This window comes from Pleurodeles waltl, chromosome 12, assembly GCF_031143425.1.
Source record: "Pleurodeles waltl isolate 20211129_DDA chromosome 12, aPleWal1.hap1.20221129, whole genome shotgun sequence".
In the NCBI taxonomy this organism is placed as follows: domain Eukaryota; kingdom Metazoa; phylum Chordata; class Amphibia; order Caudata; family Salamandridae; genus Pleurodeles; species Pleurodeles waltl.
The window spans coordinates 26,087,272-26,101,982 of NC_090451.1; the positions used below are offsets into that span (position 1 = coordinate 26,087,272).

At 45.4% G+C, this 14,711-nt stretch overlaps 1 protein-coding gene across 1 annotated transcript in view; it reads right to left on the bottom strand.

Moving 5' to 3' along the window:
• Positions 1-4,221: 4,221 nt before the first annotated feature.
• The window catches only part of FSTL3 (follistatin like 3), a 75,254-nt gene continuing 64,764 nt past the window's right edge, over positions 4,222-14,711 (bottom strand). Inside the window, exon 5 of the mRNA XM_069216373.1 lies at positions 4,222-10,735. Within this exon, the coding sequence (XP_069072474.1) occupies positions 10,683-10,735 (53 nt within the window). The 3' untranslated portion in view covers positions 4,222-10,682. The remainder of the gene's footprint in view (positions 10,736-14,711) is intronic.

The following is a 14,711-nucleotide window of genomic DNA, read 5'->3' on the forward strand; positions in this document are numbered from 1 at the left end:
AATTGCAGCTCATGGTGAGGGCGCAGTGTCATTGCAGCTCATGATGAGGACACGGTGTCATTGCATCTAATGATGAGGGCACAGTGTCATTGCACCTCATGAAGAGAGCACGGCATCATTAAATTTCATGATGAGGACAAAACATCATTGCAGCTCATGATGAGGGAACAGTGTCATTGCAGCTCATGATGAGGGTACGGTGCCATTGCAGCTCATGATGACGGCACGCCACCAATGCAGCTCATGATGAGGGCACAGTATCATTGCAGCTCATGATGAGGACACAGCGTAATTACATCTCATGATGAGGGTGCAGTGTCATTGCATCTCATGATGAGGGCACGGTGTCATTGCAGCTCATGATGAGGGCATGGTGTCATTGCATGTCATGATGAGGGCATGGTGTCATTGCAGCTCATGATGAGGACACAGCGTCATTGCATCTCATTATGAGGGCACAGTGTCATTGCATCCCATGATGAGGGCACGGCATCATTACATTTCATGATGAGGGCAAGGCATCATTGCATCTCATGATGAGGGCACAGTGTCATTGAATTTCAAGATGAGGGCACTTCGTCATTGCAGCTCATGATGAGGGCACAGAATCATTGCAGCTCCCGATGAGGGCATGGCGCCATTGCATCTCATAATGAGGGCACCGTATCATTGCATCTCATGATGAGGACACAGCGTCATTGCAGCTCATGATGAGGGCACGGCGTCATTAGAGCTCATGATGAGGGCACAGAGTCATTGCAGCTCATGATGAGGGCACGGCATAATTGCATCTCATGGTGAGGGCACAGTGTCATTGAAGCTCATGATGAGGGCACAGAGTCATTACATCTCATGATGAGGGCAGGGCGTCATTGCATCTCATGATGAGAGCACGGCGACATTGCATCTCATGATGGGGTTGTAGTGTAATCACAGCTCATGATGAGGGCACAGTGTCAATGCATCTCATGATGAGGGCACAGCGTCATTGAATTTCAAGATGAGGGCAAGGCATCATTGCAGCTCATGATGAGGGCACACTGTCATTGCAGCTCATGATGAGGGCACGGCATCACTGCAGCTCATGATGAGTGCACGGCATCATTGCAGCTCATGATGAGGACACTGTGTCATTGCATCTCATGATGAAAGTACGGAGTCATTGCAGCTCATGATGAGGGCACGGCATCATTGCATCTCATGATGAGGGCACAGTGTCATTGCATCTCATAATGAGGACACCACATCATTGCATCTCATGATGAGGGCACACCGTCATTGAATTTCAAGATGAGGGCAAGGCCTCATTGCAGCTCATGATGAGGGCACACTGTCATTGCAGCTCATGATGAGGGCACAGTGTCATTGCATCTCATGATGAGGGTACGGCATCAATGCAGCTCATGATGAGGGCATGGCATCATTGCAGCTCATGGTGAGGGCACGGCGTCATTGCATCTCATGATGAGGGCACAGATTCATTGCATCTCAAAATGAGGGCAAGGCATCATTGCAGATCATGATGAAGGCACAGTGTCATTGCATCTCATGATGAAGGCACAGTGTCATTGCAGCTCATGATGAGGACACCGCGTTATTGCATTTCATGATGAGGGCGCGGTGTCATTGCATCTCATGATGAGGGAACGGCGTAATTGCATCTCATGATGAGGGCACGGTGTCATTGCAGCTCACACGGTGTCATAGCAGCTCATGATGAGGACTCGGCGTCATTGCATCTCATGATCAGAGCACGGTGTCATTGCATCTCATGATGAGGCATCGGCATCATTGCATCTCATGATGAGGGCGCGGTGTCATTGCATCTCATGATGAGGGCGCGGTGTCATTGCATCTCATGATGAGGGAACGGTGTCATTGCATCTCATGATGAGGGCAAGGCATAATTGCAGCTCATGGTGAGGGCGCAGTGTCATTGCAGCTCATGATGAGGACACGGTGTCATTGCATCTAATGATGAGGGCACAGTGTCATTGCACCTCATGAAGAGAGCACGGCATCATTAAATTTCATGATGAGGGCAAGACATCATTGCAGCTCATGATGAGGGAACAGTGTCATTGCAGCTCATGATGAGGGTACGGTGCCATTGCAGCTCATGATGACGGCACGCCACCAATGCAGCTCATGATGAGGGCACAGTATCATTGCAGCTCATGATGAGGACACAGCGTAATTACATCTCATGATGAGGGTGCAGTGTCATTGCATCTCATGATGAGGGCACAGTGTCATTGCAGCTCATGATGAGGGCATGGTGTCATTGCATGTCATGATGAGGGCATGGTGTCATTGCAGCTCATGATGAGGACACAGCGTCATTGCATCTCATTATGAGGGCACAGTGTCATTGCATCCCATGATGAGGGCACAGCATCATTACATTTCATGATGAGGGCAAGGCATCATTGCATCTCATGATGAGGGCACAGTGTCATTGAATTTCAAGATGAGGGCAAGGCATCATTGCAGCTCATGATGAGGGCACGGTGTCATTGCAGCTCATGATGAGAGAATGGCATCATTGCAGCTCATGATGAGGGCACTTTGTCATTGCATCTCATGATGAGGGCACAGTGTCATTGCAGCTCATGATGAGGGCAGGACATCATTGCATCCCATGATGAGGGTACAGCGTCATTGCAGCTCACGATGAGGGCACAGCGCCATTACAGCCCATGATGAGAGCACAGTGTCATTGCATCTCATGATGAGGGCACAGTGTAATTGCAGCTCATGATGAGGGCACAGAGTCATTGCATCTCATGAGGGCACAGTGTCATTGCAGCTCATGACGAGGGCACAGTGCCATTGCATCTCATGATGAGGGCACAGTGTCATTGCAGCTCTTGATGAGGGCACAGTGTCATGGCATCTCATGAGGGCACATTGTCCTTGCATCTCATGATGAGGGCACAGTGTAATTGCATCTCATGATGAGGGCACAGTCTAATTGCAGGTCTTGATGAGGGCACGGTGTCATTGTATCTCATGAGGGCACAGTGTCATTGCAGCTCATGATGAGGGCACAGTGTCATTGCATCTCATGATGAGGGCACAGTGTCCTTGCATCTCATGATGAGGGCACAGTGTCATTGCATCTCATGATCAGAGCACGGTGTCATTGCATCTCATGATGAGGGATCGGCATCATTGCATCTCATGATGAGGGCGCGGTGTCATTGCATCTCATGATGAGGGCGCGGTGTCATTGCAGCTCACGATGAGGGCACAGCACCATTACAGCTCATGATGAGGGCACAGTGTCACTGCAGCTCATGATTAGGGCGCAGTGTCATTTCAGCTTATGATGAGGGCACAGTGTCATTGCATCTCATGATGAGGGCACAGTGTCATTGCAGCTCACGGTGAGGGCACAGCGTCATTGCATCTCATGATGAGGGCACAGTGTCATTGCAGCTTATGAGGGCACAGTGTCATTGCAGCTCTTGATGAGGGCACAGTGTCATTGCATCTCATGATGAGGGCATAGTGTCATTGCAGCTCACGATGAGGGCACAGCGCCATTACAGCTCATGATGAGGGCACAGTGTCACTGCAGCTCATGATTAGGGCACAGTGTCATTGCATCTCATGATGAGGGCACAGTGTCACTGCAGCTCATGATAAGGGCAAGGCGTCATTGCAGCTCATGATGAGGACACAGCGTCATTGCATTGCATGATGAGGGCACAGTGTCATTGCAGCTCATGATGAGGGCACAGTGTCATTGCAGCTCGCGATGACAGCACAGTGTCGCTGCAGATCATGATGAGGGCACAGTGTCATTGCATCTCATGATGAGGGCACAGTGTCATTGCATCTCATAATGAGGACACCACATCATTGCATCTCATGATGAGGGCACAGTGTGATTGCATCTCATGATGAGGGCACAGTGTGATTGCATCTCATGATAAGGGCACAGTGTCATTGCAGTGTGTTTAATTGATTTTCTGGAATCTAGAGTTCTCAGCTGCGGGGTCTTGGGCAATGCTAGTATCAATGCTTTTGCTTGCTCTGGTCACTCCAGGTGGTCCGGATACCACTCAAAAGTGCCAGGGGTTGTTTTATGACCTACATCACCGGGCAAGTGAGCTTGGGTAGTCGTGGATTACTAAAGGTGGTGCAGAGATTGGTACTTAGAGGACATGAGTGACACACTCACATACAGCTCAATAAATGTGGAAGCCGATCAGATGCAGTCTATATAAAAAGAATAACCCTTTATTTAGTAAGGACACAACACAACAGCAAAATCAAACAAGCACAGCAAACCCAAAGATCCTGTGGTGCAAATGTAAGTAACATCCTCCCACCAAAGAACTGCAGCATCAAAACAAAACCACAGTGTAATCCAGAGACGTGGTGAAGACAGGTTTAAGTGGGGATCTGTGAATTTCATTCTGTCTAAAATTACAGCACTCCGGAATACTGAACTGCACATAGACAGACCCTGGAATACTGAACTGCGCATTGACAGACTCCGGAATACTGAACTGCATGTAGACAGACCCTGGAATACTGAACTTAACAGGCTCCGGAATACTGAACTAGTCATAGACAGGCTCCAGAATACTGAACTAGTCAGAGACAGACTCTGGAATACTGAACTAGTCATAGACAGACTCCGGAATACTGAACTGCACATAGACAGACCCCGGAATACGGAACTGAACAGGCTCTGGACTACTGAACTAGTCATAGACAGGCTCCGGAATACTGAACTAGTCAGAGACAGACTCTGGAATACTGAACTAGTCATAGACAGACTCCGGAATACTGAACTGCACATAGACAGACCCCGGAATACGGAACTGAACAGGTTCCGGAATACTGAACTAGTCATAGACAGGCTCCGGAATACTGAACTAGTCATAGACAGACTCCGGAATACTGAACTAGTCATAGACAGGCTCGGAATACTGAACTAGTCATAGACAGACTCCGGAATACTGAACTAGTCATAGACAGACTCCGGAATACTGAACTGCACATAGACAAACTCCAGAATACTGACTGCACATAGACAGGCTCCAGAATACTGAACTGCACATAGACAGACTCCGGAATACTGAACTGCACATAGACAGACTCCGGAATACTGAACTGCATGTAGACAGACTCCGAAATACTAAACTGCATGTAGACAGACTCCGGAATACTGAACTGCATGTAGACAGACTCCGAAATACTGAACTGCATGTAGACAGACTCCGGAATACTGAACTGCATGTAGACAGACTCCGAAATACTGAACTGCATGTAGACAGACTCCGAAATACTGAACTAGTCATAGACAGACTCCGGAATACTGAACTGCACATAGACAGACCCCGGAATACTGAACTGCTCATAGACAGACTCTGGAATACTGAACTGCACGTAGACAGACTCCGGAATACTGAACTGCATGTAGACAGACTCCGAAATACTGAACTGCATGTAGACAGACTCCGAAATACTGAACTAGTCATAGACAGACTCCGGAATACTGAACTGCACATAGACAGACCCCGGAATACTGAACTGCTCATAGACAGACTCCGGAATACTGAACTGCACGTAGACAGATTCCGGAATACTGAACTAGTCATAGACAGACTCCGGAATACTGAACTGCACATAGACAGGCCCTGGAGTACTGAACTGCACATAGACAGACTCCGGAATACTGAACTAGTCATAGAGAGGCTCCAGAATATTGAATTATACACAGATGGACGCTAGTATATTCAACTGTAGATATCTGGCCCCCAGAACATAGAACTGTACATATATGTTCTCACAATACCAGTCACTCATAGATGGACTCTAAAATATTAAACTCCAGCTATATAGACTCCAGAATATCGAACTGCACATATACAGGCTCCCGAATACTGAACTGCACATATATGGACTCCTGAATATCAAAATGCACATTTACAGGCTCCATGATATTGAATCATACACAGATGGACTCTAGAATAGTCAACTGTAGATATATGGGCTCCAGAATATCAAACTGCACATATATGTACTCCAAAACAATCCAACCACTTATAGATGGACTCTGACATTTTCAACTCCAGCTATACGGACTCCAGAATCTCAAACCACACATATACAGACTCCCAAATACTGAACCGCACATATATGGACTCCAAAATACTGAACCGCACATATATGGACTCCAAAATACTGAACCGCACATAGACAGACTCCGAAATACTGAACCGCACATATATGGACTCAAAAATACTGAACCGCACATAGACAGACTCCGAAATACTGAACCGCACATATATGGACTCAAAAATACTGAACTGCACATAGACTGACTCCGGAATACTGAACCGCACATAGACTCCAGAATACTGAATCACACACAGAAGGACTCTAGAATATTAACCCACATAAAGTTGGACTCCAGAATATTGGATCAGATATCGATTGACTTTGGAATATTGGATTGCATACCAACTGACTCTAGAATATTGAAATACACATAGAAGGACTCCAGAATGTTAAATCACATAAAGATGGACTCTAGAATATCGGATCACATGCAGATTGACTCTTGAATATTGGATCACAGATAGATTCACTTTAGAATATTGGATCACATACTGATTGACTTTAAAATATTGGATCGCATATCAATTGACTCTAAAATATTGAATTACACATAGATGGACTCCAGAATATTAAATGACATAAAGATTGACTCTAGAATATTGGATCACATATAGATTAACTTTACAATATTGGATCACATATAGATTGACTCTTGAATATTGAATTACACATACAGGGACTTCAGAATATTAAATCACATAAAGATTGACTCTAGAATATTGAATCACATGCAGATTGACTCTAGATTATTGGATCACATATAGATTAATTTTAGAATATTGGATCACATATAGATTGACTCTAGAATATTGAATTACACATAGATGGGCTCCAGAATATTAAATCACTTAAAGATTAACTCTAGAATATTTGATCACATACAGATTGACTCTTGAATATTGGATCACATATAGATTCACTTTAGAATATTGGATCACATATTGATAGACTCTAGAATATTGAATTACACATAGATGGACTCCAGAATATTAAATCAAGTAAAGATTGACTCTAGAGTATTAGATGACACATAGATTCCCTCTAGACTACTGGACCACACATAGATTGACTCCAAAATATTGAATCGTACATAGATTGACCCCAGAATATTGAATCACATATAGATGGACTCAAGGATGTTGAACTGTAGATATACAGGCTCCATAATGTCAAACAGCACATATACAGACTCCAGAATATTGAACTGCACATCTACAGGCTTTTTAGTGCACATATCCTTATATGGAACTTCATATAGCTAAATGGTGTTTATTACCTAAGGTTCAAATACATAGAATCACAAACAGGTATAAGAAACCCCATTCAGAACCATACAGCCTATCTGTAGATAATTACAAAAGTTTTATAGCAAAACATATTAAAAAATGTAAAATTCATCAAGAAAATCCAAATTGAACAGTCAATCTACCCACAAAGGCATTATCCGGGATTCGTGAATATTTCTCAGCTTCCTGGTATAAACCGCGGAATGATCTAATGCTGGTGAGCTAATAACAGACTTGTGAACTCACATGGAGCCACAATATCGGCTCTCCTCGCACGGTCTCCTGGTCAACAGCCGATATCACACGATGACCACAAAGTGAGATAGAAAGCCCTTCAGGGAGTGGGTTTCCAGTTGCATCCATCAGGGATCCTCCACCCCAGCCTCCAAAGATCTGTGTAATTTGTTTTGGGTGGAGAGTGGGCGGGTCTCCATGAACAGGGCTCTGCTCCAAGCCTGGCCCCCGTCCTTGGGCCCCGATGCCCGCCATTTTTGGTGAGGTTGTAATGGGCTTGAAGACCCCTCGCTTCTGACCCCACCCCTCCTCACATGGAGAAACAAATTTCAAAGTTGGTAGGTCTGTTATACTCTGTGATAATTACAGTGAAATATTGGAAACCCGACTGCCCCTGCTCCGTTACATCTTGGTGACTACCTTCTCTCTCCGTTGTTGTCTGCCTTCATCCATCTAAACCCCGCCCGCTCCCCATTCTTCCTTCGGGGTGGTCTGAACTGAGCTCTCTTTTGATTAAGTGTGGGCCGGTTGGAGTCTGAGTTTGAATTGGAATCAGGGGGAGTGTTGGGTGGTCGCTGTGGTTTTACTTAAAGGGTCGCCGCGTGGTGTGCTGTTTATGGGCTGCTGTGCAGCGTTAAGCTCGGTGTCACGTGATTTTGTGTCTGATGTTGAGTGTTGAGGTTGGAATGCCACACTCTCGTATGGTGTTGTGAAAGCTGTTTGTTGTTTTCTGAAGATCAAAGCTATACTGTATGATACTTGATTTTATTTGGCATATGCTTTCCAATTAATTGGACTCAGGTCTCCTTGTTGCAGCAGGTGGGACTGAGTTCTGGATCTACCCATCAAAGGTCTTTTGTTGATGCCCCCTGACTTCCAGGTTTGCCCTAAGTTATAATGTGTGGTTAAAAGCATGAAGATTTACTCGGCAGGTGTGCTCCTTAGGGGTGGGTCAGGTGACCTGACAGCCAAATTTGTGTGGGAGCGATGCAGGTTACGTGTTGTCTCTAAATGGGGCACACTGCATTTGGGTTCTGGTCTTCAGACTCATTCTGAACCCTAGTTAGATCTCCATTGAGGGGCAGGACTATTCACCTGTAGTAATCTGGTGGCGAGCGTGTGCTACAGTAATCGTGAGCTCTGATTGTGGCTCATCTGTTCTTCGCTTGCTGTTCTATATCTGAGTTTGCATCGTGTCCCTGATGCCACTTACAAGGACTCATCTCCTTAAATGTAGATCAGATTGTATTTCTTCCTTCGCTGCATAAATTGTAGCTATTCTGTGAGTGTAGGAAGCTTGCACTGCTGCTGCCCATGATGTACCTGTTCAGTTTGAAGGAAGTATCCACTGATGGGGATTGTGCCACTGTATTGTTTTGTGTGTGACGGAAGCTTGCACTGCTCTTCATTCTTTGTGTGTGTGAGGGAAGCTTGCACCACTGCTGCCAGTGCTGCACCAGTCCCGTGCGTGAGGGAAGCTTGCACCGCTGCTGTCAGTGCTGTATCTGGCCTGTGTGTGAGGAAGGCTTGTACTGCTGCAGTCAGTGCTGTATCTGTCCTGTGTGTGAGGGAGGCTTGCACTGCTGCTGTCAGTGCTGTACCTGTTCTATGTGTGAGGGAAGCTTGCACCACTGCTGTCAGTGCTGTATCTGGCCAGTGCATGAGGGAAGCTTGCACTGTTGCTGTCAGTGCTGTGTCTGGCCTATGTGTGAAGGAGGCTTGTACTGCTGCTGTCAGTGCTGTATCTGTTCTGTGTGTGAGGGAAGCTTGAACCACTGTTGTCAGTGATATATCTGTTCTGTGTGTGAGGGAGGCTTGCACTGCTGCTATCAGTGCTGTACCTGTTCTATGTGTGAGGGAAGCTTGCACCGCTGCTGTCAGTGCTATATCTGGCCTGTGTGTGAGGGAAGCTTGCACTGCTGCTGTCAGTGCTGCACCAATCCTGTGTGTGAGGGAAGCTTGCACTGCTGCTGTCAGTGCTGTATCTGGCCTGTGTGTGAGGGAAGCTTGAACTGCTGCTGTCAGTAACTGTTCTGTTTGTGAGGGAAGATTGCACTGCTGCTTTCAGTGCTCTACCTGTTTTACTGCTGGTGCCTCTTCTGTCCCTGTTCTATGTGTGAGGGAAGCTTGCACTGCTGGTGCCTCTTCTGTCCTTGTTCTATGTGTGAGGGAAGCTTGCACTGCTGCTGTCAGTGCTGTATCTGGCCTGTGTGTGAGGGAAGCTTGCACTGCTGCTGTCAGTGCTGTTTGCATTATCTCTGTCCTGTTCTGCGCTGCAATCCCATAAGTGGCCGTACCCATGTTAGGGCAACACATAGCGACCAGTTGCCCATCTGCCCTGCAGTGACCCTCCTGCCCACCCACTGACTTTTTGTCCGTACTACGCCCAGTAGGTGAGAGTCCCGATGTTGGAATGGTCAGTCTTTGCCAGGTGGCTTTTGGTTCATTTACTGAAGGTTTTCAAAAAGGCGCTGTCGAGCTGAGGTGTCAAAGTCCCGTCCTCGAGATGCCGTCTCTATAATGCCACGTGGCATGCCACCTCCGGCTGGCAGCTGTGTCTCCCATCATCGGACGCCTGCATGGCGCTTTGCCACAAGCCGTGACCTTCTCCAGCTCCTCGACAAATGCTCTTCCACTCGTGGCACTCCGAAGGTTTCAGGGTAGCTAATGCACAACCTCCACCTTTTCTGTGGCGGGGAGGTCGATCTGGCTGTGCTGGTCCTCCCCTGGCGTGGGACCCCTGCAGCCTCTGTCCAGCAAGAGATGGGCACAGACTGGTTCCGTGGCCACACCAGGCGCCATGTAGTGCAGTTACCATGGCCATCCTTGGGGCTCCCGCCTCGGGTCAGTGGTACTGCAGCGCATTATAAGTGCTTTAAATGGACTCTCCTGAAGTACACCGACTTCTCGGGGGTCAAGGGTGACATAAATAGGGGGTGTCCGAGGTAATAAATAGCAGCTCCACATATGTACAGTATGAACATGTAATGCCCTGTCCGAGCTGGCGGCGCCCTCGCCGTCTCACACGTAGTTGTCCTCCATGTCGCCCAGGTCGATGGGGGGTCTTGTAGGAGCTGCAGAGGGGAGAGAGAGAGGGGGTTAGGGTGCAGAATGGCAGGGAGGGCGCACTGGACCCTGGGCAGAGAGAGCGGGCTCGCGCGCAAACAGAAGGTTCCTTGAGAGTATTGTGACCATGAAGCCCGTGACGTCACAGCTAATGCCAGCAATTATCATTATTATTAGGTTTCTCACAAATGATTCTGTTACTCTGGGGTGAAAACCCGTCTCTCTCCTCCCTGAATACCCCATGTCTGACCCTGCGCCCCCAAAAATTATATATTTTTTTTAAATGTTTTTTTCTGGGTTATGGGGTAGAGACTTTCACAAACTGAAACACAATCTACTGCCAGTGAGAGTCTCTGAGAGGGCACAGGCTTCATCTCTTGTGTTGTGTTGTAGAATTCTCGACAAGCATGCGCATGTCGAGAATTCTACATTCCAGGAGAGGACGGTTGGAGTCGATGGAGAAGACGGAGGTGGGCCAGGGATCGTTTCTGTGATGCGGCTATTTTTAATTAATAAACATATTTATATAAACTCCTGATCGGAGCAACCAACTTTATTACATTGGCGACGAGGGTGGGATATGTGGCTACTAATGGTCCACCAATTCTTGGTTGGCATCACCAGTATGATTTACATATAAAATTGGATCCCAGGACAGACAATACGGTCATGTTGTTGCAAGATGATAACTTACGTAATATATTGGAGGAATACAAAGAAGTTTTCGCTGATAAGGTAGGAGAACTTAAAGGGTATACACACAAGATCATGCTAAGGAAAGATGCTGTTCCTGTGCAGCACAAATTGAGGAGGGTTCCTATTAAGGCAAGGGGTGAGGTAAAAAAGATGATTTGTGACATGGTACAAGAGGGTATTATAGAACGCATTGAAACATCATGTTGGATTTCCCCAGTGGTCATCACAAGTAAGCCTGATGGGTCTTTGAGATTCTGTGTCGACCTCAGGACACTTAACCAGAATATTGTGGTGGATAATTATCCATTGCCCAATATTAATGAGTTGATTTTACTCCTGAGAGGGGGGAAATACTTTTCAAAGCTAGATCTTAGGAGTGCATATCACCAGGTCAAATTGCATGATGAATCCAAAGAGTTAACCGCGTTTATTACTATGGAAGGGGTTTATCAGTTTAATAGGATGCCATTTGGGTTGGCTTCAGCGGCAGGTGTATTTCAGAGAATAATGAGTGATATATTTGAAGGGGTTGATAATGTGCTGTATTTTCAAGATGACATCCTAATTTTTGGGGAAACCTTGGAAAAACATAACCAAGTATTGAAGTGTGCATTAGAGAGAGTTATGAGTGCAGGTCTAACCCTAAAAAGAGAAAAATTTAAATTCTTAGTTGAGGAAATTGAATATTTGGGTTATACCCTCTCTAAACAAGGAGTAAAACCAATGAGGAAACTTTTGGATGCCATTGAAAAAGTTCCACCCCCCCCAGGATAAAGCACAGCTGAGGTCATTCATGGGACTCATTGAGTACTACTCCAAATTCATAAAGAATTTTGCTGACAAAACGGAGAGTATAAGAAAACTCTTACGCAAGGGGCAAAAATTCCAATGGGAGGGTGATCAAGAGATGGCTTTTCAAAATATAAAGAAAGAAATGTGTGCAGCAAAAGTTTTGGTACCTTTCAATGTTGAAGCTAAAACTATTATAACAGTGGATGCGAGTGCAATTGGACTAGGAGCTGTACTTTCGCAGAACTCTGACAAAGGTGAAGAGACTGTAGCTTTTGCATCACGGTCATTGACCAATTCGGAACGAAATTATTCAGTCATCGAAAAAGAGACATTGGCTGCATCGTGGGGCATTGAGTATTTCAGAACTTATGTTTGGGGACGTAAGATTACATTACGCACTGATCATAAACCATTGTTGAGAGTACTGTTACCTGGGGGTGCCAACAAAGTGTCTCCACGCCTGGCCAGATTAGCTGCAAGGTTACAGGAGTATCAGTTTACTATAGAATACATTCCTGGATGGCGTAACGTTCAGGCAGATTGCCTATCTCGCTTGCCATTGAATTGGCAGGAGGTAGATAAACAATGTGTGCAGGATTATGAGAACGAAGGTGCTGTGGCAAGTGTTGAAGACGTGCTGGAATGCACTCAAGGTGTGGTATCGCGTGAGGAATGGTGTGAGGAAATGAGAAAAGATGAGGTGATAAAGGACGTAATGAATTTAATTGTTGGTGGAGAAAGGAGAGAGAGTAGTTGAACCCTCAAGTTCGACCCTATGCAAAAAGTCTGGAGGAATTGTCTATAGTTACTAGGAATATCATTGTGAGGGGTGACAAGTTTGTTCCTCCGGTGGGCGTGAGGTATAAACTGTTTTGGTTGGCTCACGAAGGTCATTTAGGGCAGACTTTAACGAAGAAGAGACTAAAGGAACATTTTTGGTGGCCAGGGATTGATAACGATGTTAGTAATTGGGTCGGAAGGTGTGTTGATTGTGTGGAGAGTGAGAAGAGGTTGAAAGTGGGAAAACAAGGTTTATCGGGATCCATATCAGATCCTGGCATAATGTGGCATACAGTGTGTATGGATTTCATTGGACCTTTGAATGGTGTTCCATGGGATCTAAAGTATGCGTTAGTAATGATTGATGTGCATTCAAAATGGTTGACAGTGAAATTTATGAAGGAGATCACTACCAGAGCAACTATTAACACAATGCAGGAGATTTTTCATGAAGAAGGTTATCCAACGAAACTCATTACAGATAATGGGACACAGTTAGTTTCCCATGAGATGGAGCAATTTTTTAAACACGCAGGGATACATCATTCACGTACTGCATTGTACAATCCTCAGGCTAATGGCATGGTAGAGAGGTGCAATCGGATGGTAAAAGGGGTTATCAACATGGCTATAAGGAATGGCAAAAATGTACGTACCATGGTTGATGATCTTGTGTGGGTGTATCGCACCACTGTGCACAGTGTTACGGGTAGAATTCCTTTTGAGGTGATGAGAGGCAGGAAAGCATGTACAAGAGTTTACCCATCATGGTTGGTGTCAGTGTTAGAGGAAGGAGATTCGATCCAAAAGAGTGCAGGGACATCACGATCAGTTTCAGAAAAGGATATTAATAAGGGAGATTTGGTGAAAATTAGAGTGGTGAATACTGGAAATAGTTTTATGAAATTTAGAGGGCCCTACTTAGTTAAAGATGTACGTGCATTTCATGTTGTTTTGGAAAATGGTGAACGGTGGAATAAGAGGAGAGTAGCCTTGTATTGCAGAGGTAATGGTAATGGAAAGAGGAAGGTATGCTCTCAGAGATGGGTTCCAGACGAGAATAGTGTTTTTTTGTTTATGAGTGATGAAGATTTGTTGGATAAAGGAAGAGTGGATGTACAGGAGAGGGATAATGTGCAAAATGGGAATCAACATGAAACAGAGATGAAAACACTTATAGATATGAATAAAGCGAATGTTCAAACTAAAAGAATAGGGTCAAGACCTCGTAAACCTCCAGAATATTTACGAAATTATGTTGAGTGAAGTTGATTCTGAATTATTCTACATATGTTGTGTATCTAGTAAAACTTTGTATATAGTTTCAAGATATATGGGGTTGTGCAATTCCAATTTGTTTTAACCCCATGAATGTTATTGCCGATGGTTTTAATGTGCAATTTGTATTTGTATCTTTTTATTTTATGGTCTATTATTGGTTTCAATCCATTATTGTGTTATTCATTGTTTGTAAAGGGGGTGGATATGTTGTGTTGTAGAATTCTCGACAAGCACGCGCATGTTGAGAATTCTACATTCCAGGAGAGGACGGTTGGAGTCGATGGAGAAGACGGAGGTGGGCGAGGGATCGTTTCTGTGTTGCGGCTATTTTTAATTAATAAACATATTTATATAAACTCCTGATCGGAGCAACCAACTTTATTACATCTTGGCGTGTGACTGACCATACCCCAACCCCTCTGGCCTTTGAGAAGC